The 24,282-nt window shown below is 43.3% G+C and overlaps 2 protein-coding genes, 1 long non-coding RNA gene, 1 other non-coding gene and 1 pseudogene across 11 annotated transcripts in view; 3 read left to right on the top strand and 2 right to left on the bottom strand.

Moving 5' to 3' along the window:
- Positions 1–5,038, top strand: part of gramd2aa (GRAM domain containing 2Aa) — a 46,153-nt gene extending 41,115 nt beyond the window's left edge. For 5 of the 8 annotated variants that reach the window (XM_078794719.1, XM_058077044.2, XM_058077094.2 and 2 more), the window contains 3 exons: positions 1,106–1,152; positions 3,486–3,590; positions 3,986–5,038. In XM_078794719.1, coding sequence (XP_078650845.1) covers positions 1,106–1,152; positions 3,486–3,590; positions 3,986–4,083 — 250 coding nt within the window. In that variant the 3' untranslated portion in view covers positions 4,084–5,038. The remainder of the gene's footprint in view (positions 1–1,105; positions 1,153–3,485; positions 3,591–3,985) is intronic. The other 3 variants (XM_078794722.1, XM_078794720.1, XM_058077053.2) reach the window with 1 other exon arrangement.
- Positions 5,039–15,319: 10,281 nt separating this feature from the next.
- On the bottom strand, positions 15,320–16,005 carry LOC144901242 (uncharacterized). The gene is made up of 3 exons (XR_013629398.1): positions 15,796–16,005; positions 15,455–15,602; positions 15,320–15,364 (listed from the first exon to the last, which is right to left on the bottom strand). It is a non-coding gene; the product is annotated as an uncharacterized LOC144901242 (long non-coding RNA).
- A 118-nt stretch (positions 16,006–16,123) lies between these two features.
- Positions 16,124–17,107, bottom strand: LOC131125314 (uncharacterized). The gene is made up of 2 exons (XM_078794521.1): positions 16,907–17,107; positions 16,124–16,758 (listed from the first exon to the last, which is right to left on the bottom strand). The coding sequence occupies exons 1-2, from the start codon at positions 17,105–17,107 to the stop codon at positions 16,339–16,341; spliced, it is 621 nt and encodes a 206-aa protein (XP_078650647.1). The 3' UTR covers positions 16,124–16,338.
- Positions 17,108–22,470: 5,363 nt separating this feature from the next.
- On the top strand, positions 22,471–22,579 carry LOC144901309 (5S ribosomal RNA; annotated as a pseudogene).
- Positions 22,580–22,691: 112 nt separating this feature from the next.
- Positions 22,692–22,810, top strand: LOC144901314 (5S ribosomal RNA). The gene has a single exon (XR_013629513.1). It is a non-coding gene; the product is annotated as a 5S ribosomal RNA (ribosomal RNA).
- Positions 22,811–24,282: the final 1,472 nt, after the last annotated feature.

The raw sequence follows: 24,282 nt of genomic DNA, 5'->3' as shown, positions 1-24,282 counted from the left end.
AAGAATCAGAAAGAACATACAATACTTAAGATAAAAATAAGTTGACTACAATCCTAGGTGTGCGTAAGAAGGAATATTACAGCCAACTACTAGACAAGCACAAAAACAATATTGGAGCAACCTGGGGCACACTAAATAGTATTATCAGGAAAAGTAACAAGAAGACAGACTAGCCTAATTATTTCATGGTGGGAAACACCTGTAATGATGATATGGATGAGACAGTTGAAAAGTTCAATAACTACTTTGTCAATATTGGTCCCAAACTAGAAGAAGGGATTCCGAAACAAAGGACAACCGAGGAAAGGAATGAAACAAAAGGAATCCTAATTCTATGTTTCTGACCGATGTAACTAAAAAGGAAATCATCTAAATTGTTCAAAATTGTAAAGCAAAAACATCAACTGATTGTAATGGAATCGAACAATGTAGTCAACGAGAGCATAGAACCGCTTATGTACATCAGTAATTTATTTTACATCTAAGGTTGTTCCAATTTTTAAAATGGTGACAAACACCAATTTACAAACTATCGGCCAGTCTCCTTACTACCACAATTCTTCAAAATTATTGAGAAGCTACTCAACAATAGGCTGGATACATTTATTAATGAGAAGGAATTACTATCAGGAAGTCAGTATGGATACAGAGCTAACACTAAAAAATGATATTAGGAAAGCAGGAAGTGAACACATGTAACAGTTAGTGATTGTAAAAGTACCAGATGGAGGGGTAGGATTTAATAAGCTTTGCTTCTTCCTACTCCTTTTGGACATGTGGAACTGGGAACTGATTATGGGATGCACTCAATTGGAATCTGATGCATGTTGAAATGAAATAAAAGACCTCATTACCACATTTTCTTTTCTGTGTTTGAATACACAAGAGACTTCCTCCCTTAAGAAGTACCAAGTACCTTTTACTATGGGTATATTTTAAATAATTGATTTTGTACATATATCATACAAGAAGATGTCTGTATTGTGCATTGCCGACGCTATGGAAATAACACGACTGTGGTCAATAACAAGCTTTTTATTGCAAAACAATAAATGTCGGCCGAAACCACGCCAGTAACAACAATCGCAACATTGCTTCCTCTTAGGTTCCCTGACCACAACACGCCTGGTGCATTCACGGCCACCCGGAACGGTCAGACACTGGAGCACAACATGTCAACAGGAGCACATCAGGGTGGCTTCAATATTATGCTTAGATGTCAGGATATTAGTATACGTAGCACTTTTACTTGAATACCATATTTTGCTGCAGTATGAAAACATCACCAGCCAATACTTGAAATGAGCAAGTCTACTGATGCCTCCTGGTGTTTACTATGTGGCATTACATCACTTCTGTCTACAACCGCTGTAATGCAAAGTTGGCAACAAGAGAATGTATTATTTTTAACTTTCTTTAACCCTTTAGGCGTTTTTTTCTTTTACTTTTGACGTTACTCTTTGAAAAGCTTGAACATGGTTAGAGATAAAGATACTGTGCATTAGAAAGTTAGGGACTCATCTAGTGTGCATATTATGATGTCACCAGGCTCAGTATTTCATCCGTATCACCAAAACGTCTGATCCCCTGGTGATACTCTTCCTCATATGTCAAACATACTCAGGCTTCATCATCGACTGTCGCTGTTGCCGCTGTTGCAGCTTTCATATACCCAACTTTGGGTCTACCATTGGGGGTGTTAAAATGATTGCCTGTTTGTAATGATGTGATTCTATTCGGTAGGTTATGTTGGCTGGATCCCCCATATCTCCCTGTGCAAATGATGCGCCTGTATTCATCTATCTATTACTCCGGTGAAATGATTATAATCCATTCAGGTATTCTCTGATCTAATCTACCAATTAGCATCAACCTTCAGCTGCTTTGGCTGGAAGTCAGTTGTAAAACTGCTTTTAAGAAAGATATAGTCAACAAGGCTGACAGATCATTTCCCGATTTGCCAAGTTGGCATGAATCACCAACTTCACACAGCTCGTGAAAAATAATGAAAGATAAATTCTCAACGATCACATACAGCACCAGACTTAGTATTCATGTTTAAAGAAAATGCTCATTGACGCTCTATGATTGGCCATTCACACACGGCGACTGCCTCTTCCTAGTTAAGACCTAGTTCAAGTTCAAGACGGCTTGTGTTGTGTTGGTCTCACTGCCTCCTCATTATTAGATTTTCTTCAACTCATCTCTCTTTTGGTTTGTATGTCAAGTTACTTGGTAAACTTGTCTCATAATGTACGGTGCATTTGACCAGACGGCTGGCTAGTGGCTGTCAGTACATCAGGGTAGCATGACAGCTTTTCTTTTTTTTTTTTCTTTTTCTTTCTCACGCCCGAAGACAGCTGGGCTAGGCTGCAGCACCCCCACAACCCTCGTGAGGATAAACTTTAGAAAATGAATGTATTTTTGTCTTATTCTATGACATCATCATAAAACAGTCGTGCTCCTTACAATATAAGAATTTTGTTCATTTTTAGTTGGCTGTCCACATACATTGGTAATAGATTGACTGTCGCATTGACTGGCCACAACATTAGGTACACCTGCACAGCTGCCGCATCAAACACTGGATGGCTATGTTCAAATATTACACCTTTCTCAGTATGGATGTTGCAATCTTACACTGGTTTCATTTGCGGTGTTATATTTGTTTTTTGATTTAAAAAAAGTGAAAAAGGGTGACATTATTTTCATCTTTCGTAGTGGAAATGTGGTATTTACATGTTTTTTTGCGGGACGACCATATTCCAGGCACTGTGTTTCTCTCAAACCAATGTTTATGCACAGTGTGTCCGACATGAATGCACCTTTCCAGGCGAGAGTGAGCTGCTTCTGGCAGTTTGGCGAATATTTCATGTTCACAGAAATAGTTTGGTGCGAAATGCCGTGCGACAGATGAAAATAATGTTCTTGTTCCAATAACTTCTACCTGAGCTGGCCTCGTAAACAGAGAAGCAGAGCTTGATGGGAGCGGGGTGAAACCGAGCTTGGGCAGGGGCTGAGAGTGTATCCTGCCTACAGCCACGGCCATAAGGAAGCCCACTCTTCTGTGACAAGGAACGGTTTTGCAACGCCCTCTGAAACCGAACGCTCAGCGCCATCCCAAAGTTCTTTCAGGGCTCACTTCCAAATGTGCAAAGCTCATTATCTGAAACTTTGGCATTGTTCAACAGAAGACTACAACATTCTAACTTATAGGTCAGAAAAGGGGAAAAAGCATAGTAGGTCACCTTTAAACTTGGCCCACAAATGTAGTTTAGATTAAAGTTACAGAAGTCTGCCGTGTTAAGCATTGACTACTATTGGCACCATATTTGATGAAATGGCTTGTTCAATTCAGCAATGTTGCTTGTCGCAATTTTGAGACTTAAAAGGTCTTCTCGTAGTCGTGATAGTTTCAGAGTGTTTTTCCTGAAACATGATCCTTTCCTAATTTCATTTAGTAAATGGTTGGCTTGTCTCTGCAGGATTATTCTCCTCATCCTGTCATCGTGCTACCTGGCTTTCCGTGTCTGCAGTCTGGAGCAGCAGCTCTCCTTTCTCAGCAACCCACATTTGCCCCTCAGAGAGAGGTCACTATTAATCATTTCTTGAAAAAATATGTGTGTAATTTGTATGTTTGAGTATGTACAGTGTACAGCATTCACAGCCTCGTAAATTCCTGAATGTTTAAATTATTGTATTTATATTATATTTTATAATTAATTTTGTTTTAACTTTATCAATTAATTTATGTATTTATTTTTGGCATGGCACACTCAGAAAATATAAAAACAAAACACATCTTTTTTTTAAAGTTAACGTCATTTTTGGAAAAAATAGCTTGGGGAAAAGTAATAATGTTATAATAATGGGATTAAAGAGAATAAAATTACGAATTTTGAGATGAGAAGAAAACCGGAATAGTAAATAAAAAAAACAGCTGTAGTTTTACAAGAATAAAATGTGTTGCTTTTCTGCTGTCCAGGTAGCCTTGGCTTGTTCTGGCTGCTGTTCATTCTTCCCTCACACAGATCCGGGATCAGGTCAACTCATCAAGCCTTTTCTCCATGGGACTGGCGGTGACTTTGAGACTATGCAAACAGAATCCTTATTTGTGTTGTTTAGACAGAGCACAGGACTCTTTGTTGTTGTTTTTGTCAGAGCTACTTTTACAGAATGAAAATGGCTGCCCATTTTTCTAACATTCATTTTCATGGCTTATTTCAACCAGCACATGCTGAATATGGTTGTTTTACATTAGCAAGAACTTTAGCAAACTGCTGGTATCCACAAGGCACATTTCAGAATATATTTCAGAATGAATTTCTTACTATTGTTCTCACATTATCAACTGAAAACCTGAATGAGAAGCAGTCTTGGGGGGCCTCATGTGGTCTTCAAGAACACTGTGTCGGTAATCTCTGTCAACCCTCACGTTTTTCCCAAGAAACTGGTGCGCTCCTGATTTAATAGTTTCGTATATTTTAACTTTCCCCTAATTTTCCATATTTTCTGGATTATTGACATTTTTTGCAAATGCAAATGTTGACAGTTTTGCTCCAAGTTGACGTCAAGTGGGCATTTCTTTTCACTTTCATTTCAAGTGCACTAAACCAAATAAGCCATTGCCGCGACGGCACTGACTAAAGCACTTTAAAAATATGTCCATATAATAAATCGAATCAATCAAATGAATTTTAGATGTTTGTGTTATTTTGTAACACAGGTACGTTGTCATATTCAAAAGTATTTATGCAATGAAGGAGGCATGGTTGCGTCATTCGACTGAAGGAAATAATCGTGTGACTGTAATATACTGGAGCAATTTCACACCATTTGTGTGTTAGTCATAATGTGAATGCAATTACTAGGTAATAAGCTAGTACTTTCTATTTATAGATATAGTGATCTGCGTTGAGAATGGTTTATTTTATACATTTCAATTGATTGATTTATATATTTGTTGAAAGCGGCATTGATTTTTTGTCTTGTTTAGCTGTGAATTCTCTGTTGATTAAATTAGACACAGTATTATCAAGGAATTGTTGCTCTGTGTTTTCATTCAGGAGTACTTGGTTTGAATGAATACAATAATTTAATGATTCTATTAAAGTTCATATACAACGGATATACTATCTATGCAGTATATACAGAGACACATACTGTATACATATGCTCTATTGAGAATAGACTGATTCGGTATTCATAGCCCCAAAAAGTCATGGATTTTGTGGATCATATGTGCAGCCACGAGAACCTGCTGCACATATGAGGGGATGCGAAGCTGCGTCAGGCACACTTGGAATGAGCCTCCTGGCACCTTCCGCTGCCTCACAATGACCCGCCGTATCATCCTTTGCTCACAATGTGTTTGAGAGTGAATTTTCGAACAATGGTTGTGTGTGCCAAGCAATACAGCACTAAATGTGCCAAAACGCTCTTCAGAGGCCTTCTCTGAGCGAGTGGAGTGCTATTTAGGACGTGGCACACATGTGCCATATATGGAGAAAATTTTGACCACAAAGCCTATAGGTTGCTTGAAATGCATTATCACAGCGATCACTTTATTAGCACTTTGTCTCATTTTCGCTCTAACTCCACAGCGGTGCTTCTCAGCCACGTGAAACTGTTGCACATATGATGTCAGGCACACTTGGAATGAGCCTCCTGGCTCCTTCTGCTGGATTGCAGTGGCCCACCGTAACGTCGTCTGCCTCGCAATTTTTTTCAGAGCGAAAACAGTGAATTTGCTGTCATCCTTCCCTCAAAGAAACAGTAACTTATAACTTATACACGCACATACTGTATATATATATAAATAAATAAATATATATATATATATATATATATATATATATATATATACATATATATGTACACACACACACACACACCCACCCACTAAATACCCTTTATCAATATAATATATTGCGGGAAAAAAGCAACACTGATACACTGAATCAGTTCTCATGTCTTCGTGCAGCAGTGCCCTACTACAGGGGAGAGAAAGAGAGACAAGTTAGTAACAAGTCAAAAGCTGAAAGTAATACTATGACTGAGTATAACACAACAGCCTCTAGGAGGCTATTCATGTAACAGTGTGTGTGTGGGGGGGAGTTATAATGTTCCATCACATAAGTGACAAGAAGTTTCAGAAATTGGGTAAACATGACAATATATGAATGGTGTATACAGAACAAGGAGGTTCCGAGGATGAGGAGGTTTAATTTTCTACTTGAGGTGCTTGTAAGACCCCAACCAGGATGCCAACACTGCCCGTTCAGAGATGATAACGACACAGTAATTCTGACTAATGTATGTACCTACTACATATAATAAAGTGGCATCTTTTGGTTGAGGTTAAAGCAGTGCAGCAGCATTTCTGAAAGGCAGGCTCCTTAACATTTTTTGGCAGCCCATGAGCAGAGGTATAGCACACCTAGCCTTCAGATCACAAGCACGGACTACTTACGTATGGGAGACGGCGTGGATGGATGGAGAAGAGGAGAGAAATGTTCATTGGGGACCAGATGACATGACTGAAAAAGAATGTTCAGCATGTGAAGTTAGGACCAGGACCTACAAAGATGTTAAGATACAGTACACCGGACTGTGGTAACTGTAGTAAGAATGCAGAACACCTGACTGAATGCAAGACGCGGTTGAGAAATGTGATCAATCAGTGTCTGCTTGCCAGTTGTTGCCTTGCCGAGGAACTGAAACGACTCCAGTATAGACTTCTTACCTTTTGAAAGAAGGTCCTCGTTGAAGTCACCACAAACAACAACGGGGTGGCTATCCATCACTGCCAAGGTGTCCAAGAGGCATTTCTTCCAAATTAGGAAGAAATGTGCAGAGACTCAAGTTTGGTGGCCGATAAATCGTAGCCATCACAGCCATGATCGGCACCATGACTTTAACAACTAAAAATTCAAGGACTGGCACATTCTGAAAAAAACGAAGGGGCTGGCCTTGGATTTCCCTCTGGTAGTAGGCTGCAACTCCGCCTCCCTCTTTTGTAGCCATGTCTGGCCTGTTTGAGGAGGAAACGCGTCTGTTCCGTACAAAAACAGCGTAGCTGAAAGTGCCGAGAGAAGGAACCAGACAAATAGGTTTCCGTGAGACAAAGCATGTCAGTCTCATCTCATGATGAGACTTGATGTCCTCGATTTGAGATGCGAGGCCCTCTGTGTTATGGTGGACAATCTTCAAAGTCGGAGAAGTGGTATGCGCAAAGTGCAACAGCGGTCTGACAGACAAGAAGGAAGCAACATGCTGTCCATTGCCAAAGCAATGTTGGGATCAGCATATATTTTCTTCTCATCCAAGTCAATGATCTTCAGTCGCTGGAGCGAGGTCGTGCGACTAAGAGCGACGTAGGCCATTCCAGGTTCAAACACGCGCTTCAGAGATACGACCACAGAAGATAGCGTCCTGCCTTGCACTTTGTGTGTTTGCCGGGAATTGCCGCTTCACCAGTCCACCAATGCTTAAACTTTACTCTGAATTTTCTATGTAGGCCAAGTGATCCCCAGATCCCTGAGTTTTCTTCCGAAATTTCCAGCCTGCTCCAGGATTACCAACAAAGAAAGAAATACCAACAAAAGTAACAGCGGCCTGTGGTCCACGGAAAATGTTCATGATGGTCCCAAAAGTGCCGTTCACGAGACCATCCTCAATGTCCAAGTTCCTGATGATCATGACTCGCACTCCTACAGCGGCTTGCAGGTTGTCGGGCAGATCTCTTTTCCTACCGGTTATCATATGTTTGACATGATGACCAATTGTCCAGTCGGGGGGGTCTTTTCTGTAGTTTTCTGCCGGAATGTAACCACATTCATTTTCAAGGCTGCCACAGTTGCACGGTTGTGTTCGTCAACCTCCTTATTGGTTGCAAAAATGTGGAGCGTACTGGTGTGACACTGCAATGTTGCAACAGTAGCCTGCTGCAGCAAGGCTCTGTCACTTTCATATAAGGGCTCCTCCTTCCGCTTTTCCCCTTACTCTGTTCAAAAGCTGAGCAGAGGTCAGGTCCTCCTTCTGTCGCATGATCTCTGTAAGTCAGACCAACTGAAAGTTGGTCCAGAGGTCAAGGACATTATCCTCATACACACAGAGAGGTTTGGCCCTTCCAAGAGGTGGCAGCTGGTAAAAGTCCCCAACTGCAAGCACAGATATCCCTCCAAAGGGCTTCCGGTTGCCCTTGATTTGCTGGAACCGCCAGTGGACATACGCAAAAAGATCCTTAGAGACCATTCATCAATGATTAAAATCTCCACGTTGGAAAGACTCACCCGCAAGGTGTCCAGCGCGTTGCCGAGTACTTGATATGGAGGCCTCAAACTTCTTGGGAGCTTCAAAACAGAGTGAAGCGTTTTACCAGAAATGTTGAATGCAGCTGTGCCAGTAAATGACGTCAGCAGAACCGTCGGCTGAGACAAATCCGCATCGGCGCGGATGCCGGGGAGCTGACAAAAAATCTTGGTGGCCTCCTGGTAAATGCACTTGATGACATGTGACTAACCCAGGGGTGGGCAAACTACAGCCCGGGGGCCACATCCGGCCCGCCAAGTGTTAGAATACGGCCCGCCCGTTCTTTCCAAAGTATTTCATTTAAGCTTAATGGGGTGACAGGGCCTTCTCCATTGCTGCCCCCACCCTACTGGAACTCTTTGCCCCATTCGCTGCGTGTTTGCCCTGACCTTCCCAGTTTCAAAAAACAACTAAAAACCCACCTCTTTAAATCTGTTTTTAATGTCTAACTTTTTATACTGGCGGCACTGGGTCGTGTGGTTAGCACGCAGACCTCACAGCTAGGAGACCAGGGTTCAATTCCACCCTCGGCCATCTCTGTGTGGAGTTTGCATGTTCTCCCGTGCATGCTTGGGTTTTCTATGGGTACTCCGGTTTCCTCCCACATTCCAAAAAACATGCTAGGTTAATTGGAGACTCCAAATTGTCCATAGGTATGAATGTGAGTGTGAATGGTTGTTTGTCTATATGTGCCCTGTGATTGGCTGGCGACCAGTCCAGGGTGTACCCTGCCTCTAGCCCGAAGACAGCTGGGATAGGCTCCAGCACCCCCCGCAACCCTCGTGAGGAAAAGCGGTAGAAAATGAATGAATGAATTAACTTTTATACTTGACTGCTGTGCCCCGCTTTTACCCATGTTTTAACTGCGTATAAACGAATGAATGTTGTATTTTAATGTATCTTTTACTCTGTTTACTTGCTTTTATTCAAGTCCATTTTTCTGTAAAGCGTCTTTGAGTATTTTGAAAAGTGCTATACAAATAAAGTGTATTATTATTATTAATAATATGCAACCTGGGATCATGATCATAATTCCAGGTGGACTGTTACGTGTAAAATGTATAGTATGCCCCCCCCCCCCCCCCCTGTCAATTTTGTTAAATCAATGCGGCCCACGAGTCAAAAAGTTTGCCCACCCCTGGACTAACCACATCCAGCTCCCCCTGAGATGACAAATGAAGAAATGGCAGAAATGTGTGCTCTTAAAATTGCTTGTTGTTCTAATGTTGTGCTTGTTTTAAGCAGAAATACAAGGATTACTAGATATGTAAAAAGGAGATAAATCTTAAAATAAAAAAACTTACTTTAACATACTTTATATAAACAAATACAAAATACAACATGATAAACACATCCTGAACCGTTGAACCGCATGATCATAATAACGTCAAACCAGTCCTTCACAAAAATAGTTTATTTCCACCTCTGTATTTAAGAATCTTAACAAATTAACAATGGTTTCTGAAGCTTGAAACAACATACAAAGCTGAACTGATGAATGATGAAAGTGAACAGGTGCACTCACTCGATGAAAGACTTCCACTCTGCAAGAGCCTTTTTGTGGAGGTAGCATCTTGAGCATGGATGGAGTCTTGAAGTATTTCTGTTTGCAGTACGAGCAGCAAGGTGGAAATACACTTTGGGTATGAAAGGTGCAATGCATAGTAATATGCCATCAGGTACAACAGTCCTTCTTTCAGCTTTGCGGTTGCAAAAGTTGTCACTGGAGTGCTGCCAATTGCAATCATGCAGTTGTCCTTACTTAAGCTACGTTCACACCGACGCCGAATGTCGTGCTTTGAATCGGCGACGAATTCGGCGTCATTTTTCAAAAAATCTCACGATCTCCTCAGATATGTTTAAGCTCTAATAAGATCTGATACGCAATTTGTTCCCGCTTTAGGCGACAAATTATTTCCCGAATCGCTACGGCAACTCACGCTTTGATGCCGATTGATCAGGATTTGTTATGCTTTAAATCACGCTTTGATACGCTTTAATACTCATTGATAAGCTTTGGTGCGCTTATCACGCTTTATATAACGCTCTGATACGATTATCAAGCTCTGTTGTGCATTGATAGGCTCTGTTAAGCTCTGTTAAGCTCTGTTACGCAATGGAAGATTTCGAGATCCCGACTGCATCCCGCCTCTGATCCAGAGCATATTGTAGCGACCCTGACGTATTCATGTTGACGTTGTGCTCTTGGGTGTCCCACTGTTCCGGGTGACTGTGAATGCACCAGGAGGTGGGGGCGTGTCTGGTGGAGGAAGTACTGTTGTGTTGCTGGCGGTGGTTGCAACGGCTTGGTTACGGCCGACAGGAGCCAGTATTATTGTTGTGCAATAAAAAGCTTGTCAGCGATCGCAGTCGTGTAATTTCCCGTCGGCAACGACGCTACAATATATAAAGATGCAGCAGATCCATTGATCCTTTGAACCAAGCTCTATTAAGCTTTCCTACGCTTTGAGCAAAACTCTGATAAGCTTTGTGACGCTTTGATAAGCTTTAATACGCTCTCCCCGCTTTACGCAATTCGTGACAGATCGCCTCAAATTTGTAAACAGTTTAAAAATTTTTGGCGCTCTTGCCGAATGTCCCGAATTGCTCAAACCTTTCTTACGCTGTATTACGGTCTTTACGCTTTCATTAAGCTTTGTTACGCTTTGCCGCCGCTTTGCTCGCCGATTTAATTCGCCATCGATTCGGCGTCGGTGTGAACGTAGCTTTATGAGCAACACTGGGCAAGACAGGGTTCTCTGATGCAAAAATCCTTCAGGGTCCTCAGCCGTCTAGATGACAAAATGCAAAATATAAAGCCTCAGGTTTTTCAGATATTATATCACTCCGTAGTTGTTTTTTTAAGTAAAACTATTTCACACCTTAATTACGTGACATAGTGCTTCACTGCAAGGACCCAACTTCTTTGGTGGAGGTGTACTCGATGGAAAGAGATTGTGACGCGGTTGCAGTAGGAACCGGGTTCGGATCCCAGGATGCAGAGGACCCCGTGGTAGATGCAGTTAAAGTCCTTTAATAAGCTTTCGTGACAACGAGGGGGGTAACCAAGGACAACGGCATATCAAAGGAAAGAAAAGATGCCGCGGGTAAAAAACAGGAAATCAAAATACCAACAGGGACCTGCGGAGCCACAGGGCGTGCAGCAGGAGTAATCCACGTCGACTGGAGGGCACCCGGGATTGTCGATGGAACAGGAAGGTCCGGACGTGAGGGCATAAGGCATGTAGACCAGAACAATAGCCGAGTGCCATCCAGCCGCCACAGGTGGGTATAAATGGGGGAAATGGAATGCGAAACAGCTGTGGCACGTCCTGTGGCTCCTCCCAAGGTGGGCGTGGTGAAATCTAAAAGGGACAACAGAATTAGAAGCAATACAACCAAAGGAACCTGACAATACCACCCGAGCTACCAAGTCACTGTTCAGGTAGAGTGTGACAGTATTCCCCCCCTCCATCAATGGACGCCACCTGGCGGACCTCCAGGCTTGTTGGGGAACCTACGATAGAAATCGGATATGAGGGTTTTGTCAATAATAAGTGATCTCGGGATCCACGATCGGTCTTCGGGACCGTAGCCCTCCCAGTCGATCAGAAACTGCGTTCCCCTGTCTCGTCGTCTTGCGTCCAGGATGGATCTTACTGTGAAAGCAGGGTAGCCGTCAACCTGCCGTAAGGGAGGTGGTGATGCAGGGGGGGGGATTCAGGGCAGATGAAGCCACCGGTTTGAGTTGGGACATGTGGAATACAGGGTGGCGTTTGATAGATGCTGGAAGTATAAGGTGTGCGGTCACTGGATTGATCATATGTTTAACCTCGTATGGCCCAATGAATCTAGGGGACAGTTTCCTAGATTCTCCTGCCAGGGAGATGTTGCGGGATGCCAGCCATACCTTCTGGCCGGGTTTGTAGTCCGGGGCTGGTTTGCGGTGGCGGTTGGCCAGCCTCTGGTTGCGCCTGGCGGTACGCAAGAAAAACAGGGAGAAAAAAGGGAGAGAGGGGTTAGGATGTACCAGTACAGGAGCGGACGTAAACAGGGATTTGAGGCGCTGGAAGGCCTTTGTAGCCTCAGGAGACCACAAAAAGGGTACCTTGGACGATGTAAGCTTGTTCAGGGGTTCCGCCACCTTACTGAAGTTACAAATAAAACGACGGTAAAAGTTGGCGAACCCCTGGAACCTCTGCAACAGCTTCCTTGATGTAGGAGTAGGCCCGTCAACCACTGCCTGGACCTTGGCAGGGTCGGGTCTGAGTTGGCCTTTCTCCACTATAAACCCTAAGAAAGACACCGAGGAAGCATGAAACGTACACTTCTGGGGTTTGACAAATAGTCTGTTCTCCAGGAGTCTCTGGAAGACTAGTCGGACATGCTGGCGGTGTATCGAAACGGAGGGGGAAAAAATTAAAATATCGTCCAGGTAAACAAACACGAAGCGGCCAATCATGTCCCGCAAGATATCATTTATCAGGCATTGGAAGACGGCAGGGGCGTTAGTAAGGCCAAATGGTATCACAAGGTATTCAAAATGCCCAAGTGGCGTATTAAAGGCTGTTTTCCACTCGTCGCCCTCCCGGACACGCACCAGGTGATAGGCGCTACGTAGATCGAGCTTGGTAAAAATGGTGGCATCGTGCAGGGAAGTAAAGGCGGAATTGAGAAGGGGAAGGGGATATTTGTTCCTGATCGTGATTTTATTAAGAGCTCGAAAGTCGATGCAGGGGCGTAAGGAGCCGTCTTTTCCCCCCGCGAGGGGGGAAGATGATGGTCGGATGTGGCCGGCAGCGAGGGAGGTGGAGATGTAATCCTCGAGAGCACGGTGTTCAGGTTGGGAGATATTGTACAAGCGTGACGCGGGGAGTGGTGACCCGGGAAGCAAATCAATGGCGCAGTCATAGGGACGGTGAGGTGGGAGGGTCATGGCCCGATCTTTGCGGAACACGTCACTAATTGAATGATATTCCCCCGGAACCAGGTACAAGTCAGGGCGGTCAATGGTGGTTGAGTCGACAGGGGGCGCGGGGGGTAAAGCGGCACGAAGACAACGGCTGTGACAATATGCGCTCCAGTTGGAAATAGTTAAAGTCTTCCAATCAAAGTTGGGACCGTGCTGGCGAAGCCAGGGGAGCCCAAGTACTAACGGCGCTAAGCAAGAGGGCATAAGAAAAAATTTTGTCACCTCTTGGTGGTTACCTGACAGCAACAAGGATAAGGTGCATGTCTGACGCGTAATACAAGCCAGGTGGCGCCCATCAAGCGAGCGGACATTCTTGTGGTGGACAAGCTCGACGGTGGGAATTTTGAGAGAACTGACCAGTCCGCTATCGATAAAGTTCTCGTCTGCCCCGGAGTCAATTAATGCAGTGATAGGAGAAGCTCCCCCCGCCCAGGATATCGTGCCCTCCACCTGAAGTCGACCCACCAAGGAGGATGACGCAGCCGGTGTGGAAGGCGAGGGGAGTGCCAGCAGCTGGGGAATATCCCTGGTGGAGGAAGAGCGCTGGCGCGCTGGGCGCACTGGGCAGCGGGAAATCATATGTGTGGGGCGTAACCGGCGACTCCTCTCCGCTGACGAAAGGCGGTTGGCTCCCAGTTGCATGCGGACGACACCCCCGACGTCGTCAGATGGCGCTCCTCTACTAGAGGAGGGAGGGTGGAGCGGAGCCGGAAGAGCCCCGGGAGGTGGAGGTTGGAGTCAACGTGTTGGTAGGAGTGGCTCCGCCCTCCGCTGCGCGCTGCGCTCCCGCAGCCGGTTGTCAAGGCGAATGGATAGCGAGATTAGCTCCTCCAGCGTCTGCGTCTCATCCCGAGCGGCCAGCTCATCCTGCACTCGTTGGCTGAGGCTCGCCCGATACGCGCTTCGCAGCACCCAGTCATTCCAGCCGCTCTCTGCCGCCAGGATACGGAAGGAGATAGAGTGGTCGGCCACTGATGCGACGTCCTGCCGAATCACGAGGAGGCGGCTGCCTGCCTCTCGCTCTCTCACCGGATGGTCAAACACGCTCCGGAGTTCCGCGATGAACAGAGGTAGGCTGGAGCACAGTTCGGGTTTCACCTCACACACCGACATCGCCCAGCTTGCCGCACGTCCCGCTAGCAAGCTGAGCATGTATGCCACCCTGGCTGCTTCCGTGGCATATGTGTGAGGCTGTTGTGCGAATATGAGAGAGCACTGGTGGATGAACAGCCGGCATTGTCCAAAATCCCCATCGTACCTCATAGGGTGGGGGATACTGGGCTTCCGGGGGTAGTAGTTGGGAGACAGAGTGCCCGCTGCGCTTCCGGCGGCATATGGAAGAGGATCTGGCGTGGAGATGGCGGGCACGCTTGACAGCTGCGCATGTAGCTCCCTAACGAGTGTGGTTAGCTCGTTAAGGGTTTGCTCGTGATGGCTTATTCGCTGGCCGTAGGCTCTGAGGGCTTGTCGCACCCCGTCGTCCTCTGCGGGATCCATAACTGACTCGGCTATTCTGTGACGCGGTTGCGGTAGGAACCGGGTTCGGATGCCAGGATGCAGAGGACACCGTGGTAGATGCAGTTAAAGTCCTTTAATAAGCTTTCGTGACAACGAGGGGGGTAACCAAGGACAACGGCATATCAAAGGAAAGAAAAGATGCTGCGGGTAAAAAACAGGAAATCAAAATACCAACAGGGACCTGCGGAGCCACAGGGCGTGCAGCAGGAGTAATCCACGTCGACTGGAGGGCACCCGGGATTGTCGATGGAACAGGAAGGTCCGGACGTGAGGGCATAAGGCATGTAGACCAGAACAATAGCCGAGTGCCATCCAGCCGCCACAGGTGGGTATAAATGGAGCCGTGCTCTCCCAGCGCTCCACTACCGATCAGAAATGGAATGCGAAACAGCTGTGGCACGTCCTGCGGCTCCTCCCAAGGTGGGCGTGGCGAAATCTAAAAGGGACAACAGAATTAGAAGCAATACAACCTGACAATACCACCCGAGCTACCAAGTCACTGTTCAGGTAGAGTGTGACAGAGATTTGGCAGGGCTGCAAACACTGCTAAGGTGTGTTCCACTATTTTGAATGAAAGCAGAAAACAAAGCAATATAATGTAGCATTTGTTACATATCTGGATATGACTCAAGGCAAGTATTGTGACCAAACCTCCATTTAAGGTCTTTGGAGGCTTCATGGCTTTCTTCATCACACCATAGAACTGGACCTTTGAGAAAAAGTTGTCCCATCTGTCCTTAATCTCTCCAATGTAGTTGCCGTTGTTTGGTTGGATAATCCTTTGCATCTCATCCATTACCTGAAAATAATGTCATATGGCTTAATGCATAATATAATATAAACCTATATTATTAAATCAGCCTATTTGTCATCTACTGAGGCTTCATGAAATGCAATTATCTGTGAACATTAAAGACAGCTAGTCTCTTACAAGGTAATGACAAAATGTGAAATGTCAGATATTTGGACAGAAACAAAATCTTTTTACTCACATGGTCCAGTTCTTTGAAACACGGGTAAGCTTCTAAAATTTGGGTTGCTCTTTCTTGTGGCTTTAAAACATCAGACGTAATAAAGCGTCTTCTTGAGTCTAACTCTAGGTTGAGTAGATGGGCTATTGCTGCTTTGTTTGGCTTCTTAAACTTGTACATGTCTTGGAGGGTTTTTTAGTGTCTGGCCTGGTTCTTCTGGCTGTCGAGCAGTTCAGTAGAACCCACTGAAAGCAAGAAAAAGAGAAGACATTAGCTTTGTGTTTTTAAAGCTCTGATAGACAGCAGAACCTGCTGTACCTGCATCATCTTCAGTAGTTTCCTGCTGGAGTGCTGGACCCAACAGGAGGCTGCTCCGGGATCCTAGAGGCATTGCTTGACCCAGGAGAGTCTGTATTTAAGTGACTTGCACAAAACTCATCCGATGTCAGTCGACGTTTTTTCTTTAAAGGGCTAGACCTGGCCTTCTTTGGGCTTTTGACATTTGAAAGTCTCTTCATGAGTTTCTTAGCGATGTGTGCCTGCAACAGTTGTTGGAAACAAAAACTATAGTCTACTGCATGGAATAAATATTGTACCAGAAAGTTGACATACCCACTTGTCACCTGAGGAGTTGTCCTTCAACATACGGTAGTACTCCACCAATCGCCTAGCCATGGAATCGACCTCATGTCTGCTGGGGTACCTAGGGTCCCGTAGGGCTCTTGCAATTGAGATCATGTTGGTCATAGTGTTCCTTATGAGTCTGCAGAGGAGCTCCTTGGATAGTGCAGTTTGTGTTGCCCCAAGACGTTTTTGTTCAAAATAGGATGAACGTGCCTGCTCAAGTTCACTGTCTGTATAGACAATGTACTCTGGGTTGGACATGGTCAAAAATATTGAGACGTTTTGTTCCTCTGCTGGAGGGCCGGTGGTTGCAGTATATGAAGATTTAGTCGAGTCCACATCACTGACAGAAGCCTGAACCTAAAATAAATTTCACTTAATGATCTGTGGATCTACTTTTTGCAATTTTCCTCAAGAATAAATGTAGTAAGCCTTAAAACGAATTTACAGTTTCATCAAATGTAGTGTAATGGAAGAGTATAATCTGAGTTTTAAAAATAGCACTAACCTGTTCACCACTCACAAGAAGCCACAGTGCCCGCCGTCTCAGAAAGTTTTCTGGACCAGGAAACAAATCTTTGATGTCATCCCTGGAGAGTGACCTTAGTAAGTCTTCTCCAATACTAGCAGCTGAAATACAGTGCAATACACTTGTCATTAAATGCCAAACTTGTCTGTTGCACACCACTGTAAATGACATTTCAACCATTACCACACTTGCTTGCTTTATCCGTGCTTTATCACTGAAACCATATTGTGACTGTCACAATAGTTTTACCATGTACACCATGTGTGAACTCTGACCAATTGTGGTTGTTATAATGCAGTACAAAATCAACATATACTTTGTTGATAACACTTTACCATACAGGTACACTAAATGACAGTAGTTAATGAGGAACAAATCTGCATAACCCTTACTCATTAGTTTTTCATTGCTTCCTCAGTAATAAGAGAAATTCCTGTTTCCAGCAGCTCGCCAATCAATGTCAGAATAAGCTTAATAACAAAATACAACAACCAAGACAAGACAGGAGAGAAAAGTAAAGAAAACTACGAAAACAGAATAAGATAAAATATATGCACACATACGGAAAAGTTTGCATGTTCTCCGTGTGCATGCGTGGGTTTTCTCCGGGTTTCCTCCCACATTCCAAAAACATGCTAGGTTAATTAGCGACCCCAAATTGTCCATAGGTATGAATGTGAGTGTGAATGGTTGTTTGTCTATATGTGCCCTGTGATTGGCTGGCCACCAGTCCAGGGTGTACCCCGCCTCTCGCCTATAGACAGCTGGGATAGGCTCCAACACCTCTGCAAGGAAAAGCGGTAGAAAATGAATGAATAATAATTATAATAAATTTATTTATAAATTTGTAAATAAATGTATTTATAAATGTATAAATAAATGTATTTAATTTATTTAAATTTATATATATAGTCTGGCCCCCCATCAATTTTTTTTTAATCAATGCGGCCCGCGAGTCAAAAACTTTGCCCACCCCTGGGCTAGTCCATTGCGAGGGGGTGCGGGTCAACAACATAGCTTGGTATTTTGATATAATTGTATGAACAAATTTAAACATACACATATTACTTATTTAATTAAACTATGCGCGATATGTGCAGACAAGCTGAATAAAAACACTATTTTATTTAACAAACTAAAATGAAGTTGTCAGACCCACTGTACAAAGTATCACGGGTAAATTAAACGCGGGAGAACCACGGCAGGTGTGGATGCAGACAGAGTGTTAGGGTGTACTTTTATTTAAAATAATGATTTGGTGTTGCGTTATATGTATGGTGTTCGTTGCTCTAACACTCAAATCCTTGCTAAGTCATATAAACTCAGCTCATGGTCGAAGTGCAGACTTTCGCGTGGTGTGTGGAATTGATGGCTGTAAAAAAGAATACCGTGTGTACAACTCACTTTGGTATCATATCCGGAGAAGCCACTCGGAACATCTTGACTGTAGCCGGGATAGGACAGCCCCGTTCTCCTGGAGGAATCCCACAGCGGGGCTTAACGAGCATCGTAACAATTCGTGGGCCTACAGACCAACTCGTCGGGAACATCCGGAACAGGTTGCCATGGGTGACGCGGTGACTGCAGAGCGACCAGCTGGGCGCGCAGCGACGGGTCAAATGGCAGCCACTTCGGAGCATTTTGAGAATAATGTGATATTGTACGATGGTTTTGAAGAAAGCGCTCTCAACGCCCCTCCATCACGCCATTCACCACCCCGGACTCGCACCTCTCCTGTCCTGGCCACAGATACGCCAGATGCACCAGTCCAACCAGAAGAAACCCCACCTGCAGCATCCTCCTCTGAGGTAAACGAACGCAGTCAATAATAACCATCTCCAAACTGTTTAGTATATGTCCCTTCTAATGCAATCTAACATCTTTATATCGTAGTTACTCAGTCGGTTTAATGATGTGTCGGTCGCGAACGAATCGGCTCTCAGAGCCGGCTCTTTGAAATCAATGACAGTAGAAGACTCCCGTCGTTAGAGCCGGTCGTATAGCCGATTCTTTCGTGAGGTTTGACCTATTTTTGCTTCATTTGTCCATTGAAATAGGTTTTTGTTTTGTATTTATAACATAACGCATAATATAATTTTGTAGCAGATCACAGAGGCTTAAATAAAGCCATGTGAATTATAAACATTTGATATAATGTAGTATGTTTTACATTAGTAATTAATTTTACGCAGTATATGTAATTTGGTAATAAATTAATTAAGACAACAAAAAATCTGAGGAGTTAGTCTTTTTAGAATTGTCAAGCACTATACTCAAAATGCCAGTCTCATATTGAGTTTAGAATATTGGTGCTTGGCACTTTACACACGGTACAATACATATGCAATACATAGACAGCTGTGGTTTGGTGTGGCTTTTTTTCTAAATATTATTTTGTTTAGAAATGTACTTTTACATGTGATGAATGCATTTACTGTGTACTTTACAGGCTGGCCCTGGCTTTGGTCGTCTAATCAAACAAGCTACTTCCATTGTGTTGTGTGCAAGAGAAAAACATCATCTTTCACAGGTACTTCTCTTAAATGTCAGATCTTAAAATCTTTATTGTTATATTAAGTTGTTTTCTCTTTTTTTCAGAGTGGCGTCAATGAAGTAGTGGCAGCAATGCAACAATATCAGGCTCTGTTGGTGGCTGATTTGAGGGGCAAGCTTCAAAGTGTCTTCCAGCAGCACCCAGGAAATGAACTTGAAAAGGAGGCAATGTCTGTGTTTGATCAGGTTGAGGATCCATTTGCTACAGTATCAACAACATACAGGCAGGACAGTGTAATTAAAAATAATTTAGATTTTATAGGCTCAGAGGAGATTACTGTGGGATATACTGCTTGCTTAAGAAATAAGGGAACAAAAAGACTTTTGTCCTCCAAACCCAAATGCTTTCATTACATTCCTCTCATTAAAAGTTTACAACAGTTATTGTCACATCCGAAGGTGTTAGCAATGATTGATGAGGGACCAAAATACACAAATGGATATCTGACTGACATCATAGATGGAGACCTTATCAAGTCACACCCTTTATTTTCTGCTCGACCTTCTTCTTTACAAATAATCCTTTATTCTGATGAAATTGAAATCTGCTATCCTCTTGGGTCTCATGCTACCAAGAATAAATTGATCATGTTTTATTACACATTGGGAAATATTCATCCTAAATATAGATCTAAACTAGCTTCAATTCGACTTCTTGCCATGGCAAATACAAATGACTTCAATATACAAATACAAATGACAAAGACTTCAGGAAGATTTGTTGAGACTGTATCATGGAGTAAAAATTCAAACAGGAACTGGTGAACGGGAAATATATGGAGCAGTAGTTTCAATTTGTGGTGATACTTTAGCACAACATGAAATCTGTGGGTTTAAAGAGGGTGTAGGTTTTGCTTATAGTAAATGTCGACAATGTGAATGTGCATTTGAAGACATGCAGATGCACTTTGTTGAAGAACATTTTGAGGAAAGGACACTTGAAAGACATATCAGACAGTGTGATGACATTGAGAGATCCAACACAGAGTTCCTCACAAACAGCCTGAAAACTACATATGGGATCAATAGGAGAAGTAAATTAGTAGACTTCCCAGCCTTTAATGTGATTAAGCAAACACCCCAAGATATAATGCACATAATTCTTGAAGGCATAGCTCCTTTAGAAATAAAATGTGTGATAAAACAATTAATACTTCTAGGTCAGCTGGAGTTGGAAGCCTTGAATGCTGGAATAGCTGGCTTCCCATATTCCCCACTGGATGTCAGGGACAAACCAAGTCCTGTAGCCTACAGCACTTTACTTCAAATGATAATAAGTTAAAGCAGTCGTCAGGGCAAATGATTGTTCTTCTAAAAATACTACCCTTTCTGATTGATGCAGAAAAAATTAGGAATGTCATGCAATCATTCTCGAACTAACAGTGATTGTTAAAATTTTGTTAGCGCCTGTTATAAGTCTTCAAACTATTGTCCAATTAAAAATACTTATAGAACAACACTTAAGGCATATGAGGCACATTTTCCCCGAAAACAACATCACCCCAAAACAGCATTATTTAATCCATATCCCATCTCAGATTAAAAACCTGGAACCAATGGTACGTCATATGTGCATGAGGTTTGAATCAAAACATTGTTTTTTCAAACGATGGATCTCCAAAGTCAATTTTAAAAACGTGTGCAGGTCTTTAATAAGGCACAATCAAATGTATGAATGTTGCCAGAATTTAAGTAGCTCTGAACACCCAATTTTTTCAACTGGTAGTATACTAGGACCCACATCTGAAGTAAAAAATATGTCTTACCTCAAAGAAAAAGTGAGAGTATTCTTGGGAAATGACAATGTCAACCATGCTGTGTCTGTTAAATGGTTAACTCTAAATGGAAATAAATATATTGCGGGAAAAACATTAGTTTTAAATGCAGTTTCTGCTAATTTGCCTGAGTTTGGACTGGTGAAAAATATATATGTTATAAATTCTTCACTTTACTGTTTTGAGCTCCAACCATACACCACTCTGTGTCATGATAGGGATTACATGGCATACAAAATAGAAATTCCAATTATGGCACAAGCAAATGAACTTCTATCTTCTGAAAACCTTGTTGATTATACTCCATATTACACTTTTACGCACAAAGATGTGACGTATGTACCCATTAAATATAATCTTAGAGATGTGATTGGGTTACATAAGGTCTCGTCTGATGTATTATAGTTTGCTTATCTAAAATATTTACAAACGTATGTTACAAGGGTAAGTTTTCTTACTGATGGTACATTGTATATTATTGTCTCATTATTTTCCCTGAAAATAAAGTTTATAAATTGATGTAAGTTCTGTGTGAGTCCATTCTTAAATTTAGAAAGTTTAGAAACCAGTTTTAGTCTCAATTTAAGATAAATATTCTTAATCTGTTGTTGAAGAATAATCAAAAGGTTTTTAGCTTGTTATCAGAAAAAAGGTCTAATTTCTGGCAAAAAATATCTTCATAAGAATTGGCTAGCTATACATTCTTAATATAAGATTGATTTTCTCATGTGAAAATTGCTAGACAAGATATATTTACTTTTTAGGGAAAAAATAAGAAACGGTTGCTTAAAATGGAACTTTTTTACTTTCTTGAAATGTAGTTTTTGCAGTGAGAGGACATTTTGGACATACTGGTCAAAGGTGCGCTCACCCTTGCACACGCAATGAAATGCAGGAGGAGAGGAAAACAGGCTGGCGCGCTCATGCGCCTTCGTCAGTGCAGATTACGCTGCTTGGTGAAATGCATTCACTTCCCAACAAACGTTTGCTTATGTTATGTCTGCCAGGAAAGAATGGCAATACTGTCTTGTCTGAAGGACCTCCGCTTCCCTGTCGATGGAGTTTGACTTGATTCTTTGTCACGCAGTCTGAAATTGGCAAACTGAGAAAATTTCTGCTCTTGCCTGACAGCAGAGGGCGCTGTTTGACACTTTTTGCTGGAGTCTAGTTTGGCCTGCGTCGCCTTCAAATAGGATCTTTTCAGTTGACCTGGCAGCTTACGGCCATAATACCCTGAAAACGCCTGATCTCGGAAGTTAAGCAGGGGCGGGCCTGGTTAGTACTTGAATGAGAGACCACCTGGGAATACCAGGTGCTTTAAGCTTTTTATGGTTTCTGCTCTTGCCTGACAGCAGAGGGCGCTGTTTGACACTTTTTGCTGGAGTCTAGTTTTGCCTGCGTCGCCTTCAAATAGGATCTTTTCAGTTGACCTGGCAGCTTACGGCCATACTACCCTGAAAACGCCCGATCTCGTCTGATCTCGGAAGCTACGCAGGGGCGGGCCTGGTTAGTACTTGGATGGGAGACCGCCTGGGAATACCAGGTGCTGTAAGCTTTTTTATGGTTTCTGCTCTTGCCTGACAGCAGAGGGCGCTGTTTGACACTTTTTGCTGGAGTCTAGTGTGCCCTGCGTCGCCTTCAAATAGGATCTTTTCAGTTGACCTGGCAGCTTACGGCCATACTATTGGAACGAGCCTCCTGGCACCGTCCGCTTCATCACAATGACCCGCCGTATCATCCTTTGCTCACAATGTGTTTGAGAGTAAATAAAGTGCATTTTCGAACAATGGTTGTGTGTGCCAAGCAATACAGCACATCACACTAAATGTGTTCCATAAGTGCCAAAACGCTCTTTGGAGGCCTTCTATGAGCGAGTGGAGTGCTTTTTTGGATGTGGCACACGTGCCATATATGGAGAAAATTTTTAACACAAAGCCTATAGGTTGCTTGAAATGCATTACCACAGTGAGTGAAACACTTTTTCTCATTTTCGCTCTAACTCCACAGCAGTGCTTCTCAGCCACGTGAGACTGTTACAGATAGAACGGGATGCGAAGCTGCGTCAGGCACACTTGGAATGAGCCTCCTGGCACCTTCCGCTGCCTCACAATGACCCGCCGTATCATCCTTTGCTCACAATGTGTTTGAGAGTGAATAAAGTGCATTTTCGAACAATGGTTGTGTGTGCCAAGCAATACAGCACATCACACTAAATGTGTTCCATAAGTGCCAAAACTCTAACCCTAACCCTAAACCTAACCCTAACCCCAACCCTAACCCTAACCCTAACCCTTCTTCTCTGAGCGAGTGGAGTGCTTTTTTAGATGTGGCACACATGTGCCATATATGGAGAAAATTTTTACCACAAAGCCTATAGGTTGCTTGAAATGCATTATCACAGCGAGTGAAACACTTTTTCTCATTTTCGCTCTAACTCCACAGCAGTGCTTCTCAGCCACGTGAATCTGTTGCAGATAGTACGGGATGCGAAGCTGCGTTAGGCGCAATTGGAATGAGCATCCTGGCACCTTCCGCTGCCTCAAAATGACCCGCCGTATCATCCTTTGCTCACGATGTGTTTGAGAGTAAATAAAGTGCATTTTCGAACAATGGTTGTGTGTGCCAAGCAAAAAAGCACATCACACTAAATGTGTTCCATAAGTGCCAAAACCCTAACCCTTAACCTAACCCAAACCCTAACCCTAACCCTAACCCTAACCCTAACCCTAAACCTAAACCTAACCCCAACCCTAACCCCAACCCTAACCCTAACCCTTCTTCTCTGAGCGAGTGGAGTGCTTTTTTGGACGTGGCACACATGTGCCATATATGGAATTTTTTTTTACCACAAAGCCTATAGGTTGCTTGAAATACATTATCACAGCGAGTGAAACACTTTTTCTCATTTTCGCTCTAACTCCACAGCAGTGCTTTTCAGCCACGTGAAATTTTTGCAGATAGAACGGGATGCGAAGCTGCGTCAGGCACAATTGTGTAAATGTGTTCCATAAGTGCCAAAACCCTAAC

Source organism: Doryrhamphus excisus, linkage group LG11 (genome assembly GCF_037039965.1).
Source record: "Doryrhamphus excisus strain RoL-2023G ecotype Guam linkage group LG11, RoL_Dexc_Guam_v1.1, whole genome shotgun sequence".
Lineage (NCBI taxonomy): Eukaryota > Metazoa > Chordata > Actinopteri > Syngnathiformes > Syngnathidae > Doryrhamphus > Doryrhamphus excisus.
Note: the sequence above shows the minus strand (reverse complement) of the source record. Positions and strands in the feature narration are given on the sequence as shown.